General features: G+C 38.5%; 1 protein-coding gene across 1 annotated transcript; it reads left to right on the plus strand.

Annotated features, from left to right (window-relative positions):
• Positions 1-104: 104 nt before the first annotated feature.
• Positions 105-2,678, plus strand: LOC107574191 (interferon-induced very large GTPase 1-like). Its single transcript, XM_016260655.1, has one exon. The coding sequence runs from the start codon at positions 105-107 to the stop codon at positions 2,676-2,678; it is 2,574 nt and encodes an 857-aa protein (XP_016116141.1).
• The last annotated feature ends 283 nt before the right edge of the window (positions 2,679-2,961 follow it).

Consider the following 2,961-nt stretch of genomic DNA (forward strand, 5'->3'; position numbering starts at 1 on the left):
TGGCTGGAAGATCAACAAGACATCATGACAATGAACTGGCCACATTTGTTGTTGGTCTTGGAAATCTGACACTGATCAACATCTTTGGAGAAAACCCAGCTGAGATGCAGGACATTCTTCAGATTGTGGTTCAGGCTTTCCTTAGAATGAAGAAGGTCAGACTGAATCCCAGCTGTGTGTTTGTGCATCAGAACGTTTCAGACCTCACAGCTGGAGAGAAGAACATGGAGGGAAGGAGACGACTGCAGGAGACACTGGATAAGATGACAAAACTTGCCGCTGAAGAGGAAGTCTGTGATGAAGAATGTTTTAGTGACGTCATTAGATTTGATGTTCAGAAAGACGTGAAGTATTTTGCTCAGCTCTGGGAGGGCAGCCCACCCATGGCTCCACCAAACCCAAACTACTGTGAGAACATTCAAGAACTGAAGGAAACTATTTTATCTCATGCTTCAAGATCATATGGAATGAGACTGAAAGACTTCAAAGATCGTATTAAAGATCTCTGGGAGGCTTTACTGAATGAGCAATTCGTCTTCAGCTTCAGAAACTCTCTGGAGATTTCAGCCTACAGGAAACTGGAGACCGAATACAGCAAGTGGTCCTGGAGGCTTCGCAGTGCCATGATGGAAACTGAGAACAAACTACACAACCAAATAGAAAATGAAGCAATTCATGAGGTCAAGGAAACTGATCTTCAAAAAGAACTAAAGGAGACAAGTGAAGAAGTGAAAAAATCCATGTCTGAATTATTTGAGAAAGACAGAGATGCAAATATACTGATTCAGTGGAAAACATCATTTGAAATCAAAATCAAAGAGATTCAGGAAAACATTGTGAGGGAAACAAAGAGAAGATTGAATGAGATTCTCCAGCAGCGAGACCTTAAGAAAAAGATTGATGCTCAGAGGACACATCATGAAAACACTCTCTTGGAAGAGAGTAAAAAACATGCCTTAAAACTCAAAGGCAAAGCAAAAGATGAAGAAACACTGAAGAAAGAGTTTGATTTATTTTGGGAACATTGTGTAAATATGATCACCAGACACACTCTTTCAGTCAAAGACATTGACATAATGAGAGATGTGAGAGAGATCCTCAGTGACATCTATAAAAGTGCTCCCATAAAGGGCAATACTTACAACAATATTTTCAATGTGAAGGGTTATAGTGGATATATTGTTTTCAAAAAGTCTGGGATTAAAGAGATTGTTCATGGAAAAATAAAATCTTTGTTTTCTCAACCTCCAGAGGATGATGCTGAAATTAGAACCTTTGTTAATGATGTTGCTCAGCAGACAGACAGAATGATTCAGTCATTTAACATTGCAAAGATGGGCTACAATATCAGCTGCATTCAAAATCTCACAAGATACATCAAGAATAGAGTAACAGAACATCAGGAAGGACCAGCAAGATATGTGTTCAGGAATGAATTCTTCGTGGATTTGGTTCTTTCCATCTGCAAGAGAGCAGAGAAAATGATCCTAGACCAATACAGAATGTTCAGAGAAGACAATGATCCTATTCTCTATTTGGAGAAAAAGCGAAATGAATACTATAGTATTTTCCAGAAATACTGCCATGGAGCAACATCAGCTGCCATTTTTGGTGAGATCATCTGTCAGAAACTCAAAGAACCCACTGAACAGAGTGTATACAAGAAGACTGCCAGAGAGTTAGCAAATGATATGAGAACAGACTGTCCATCACTGAATGGAAACAGGTCAAATCTTGAGAAACACATCCTGAAGAAACTGGCAGAAAAGGAGGATTTTAACAAATACAAGAACTACATTCATAATACCAGAGATCACTTCAGTGGTTTCATAAGAGATGAAGTCAGTCACTTCATCACTGATAAGTTCAATGTCCGTGTTTTACCCAAGATGAACAAGAACATTAAACTCCTGGAGCAGAAAATCATGGAAGCAGCATATGAATCTACTGAACATGTTCGAGTGAACAGAGGAGATGAATCTACTGAACATGTTCGAGTGAACAGAGGAGATGCTGGTTTGTGGTTGAAGAGATTCACACAGCAGCTCTTAGATGAGCTGATCTTCTCTGAAAAAGACCTCAGTGGAGTCGAACATGATGATGTTGATGATTTCAAACTGCTAGGAGATGTGATAAGAGAAGAACTTACAGCTGTAATGTCAGACATCAGCTGTAGATTCAATACAAAGACATTTGCAGAAAAGCTGGACTCTAAGTTCAGACCAGATGAGCTTCTGATCAATCACTTCTGTAAGGTCTGTTGGGTTCAGTGTCCATTCTGTTATGCTACCTGCACCAACACCATAGAAAAACATGATGGAGATCACAGGGTTTCTTTCCACAGAGTTACTGGACTGAATGGAATGATTTACCACAAAACAACAAACTTGTCTACTAGCATCTGCACATCAGCAGTAGCAAGCAATCGATCTTTTTATCCCACTGACTCAAATGATGCAGTCCTTTGGAGAGACTACAGAACAGCAGGAGAAAAATTTGCTACCTGGAGCATCACCTCTGATCTCTCTGAACTGCCCTACTGGAAGTGGTTTGTGTGCAGATTCCAGAAAGATCTGGAAAAATTCTACAGTAATACATTTGAGGGGATGGGTAAGATTCCAGAAGAATGGAATAACTACACAGAACAGGATGCATTTGACAGTTTGGATAAATATTAAATTAATTTGTTCGCTTTATATAAAGTGAATCCAAGACTTGTGGGTTTAAAATGTGTATGTTCAATGTAATCTAAACCTTATATACATCAAAGAGAAAGTTTTAAGAAATTTCAAGGACAGTATGTAAGCCACATGCCAGTATCTTTGAGTGGATTTATCATTTTGGAACAAAATTATTAATTTATGAGAAAACAGTCAGCAGTTTGGCTCCACTCAACTCCAATAATACATTTGTAGATATGAAAACTAAAATACTATATTTTTGCAATGAAATATGAGATGC

The sequence above is a fragment of the Sinocyclocheilus grahami genome, unplaced genomic scaffold (assembly GCF_001515645.1).
Source record: "Sinocyclocheilus grahami isolate Dianchi unplaced genomic scaffold, SAMN03320097.WGS_v1.1 scaffold2142.1, whole genome shotgun sequence".
Classification (NCBI taxonomy): domain Eukaryota; kingdom Metazoa; phylum Chordata; class Actinopteri; order Cypriniformes; family Cyprinidae; genus Sinocyclocheilus; species Sinocyclocheilus grahami.

Bases quoted from the DNA above. Each gene is read 5' to 3' on its own strand.
- LOC107574191 (XM_016260655.1), top strand. From the start codon at position 105: ATGCAGGACATTCTTCAGATTGTGGTTCAGGCTTTCCTTAGAATGAAG.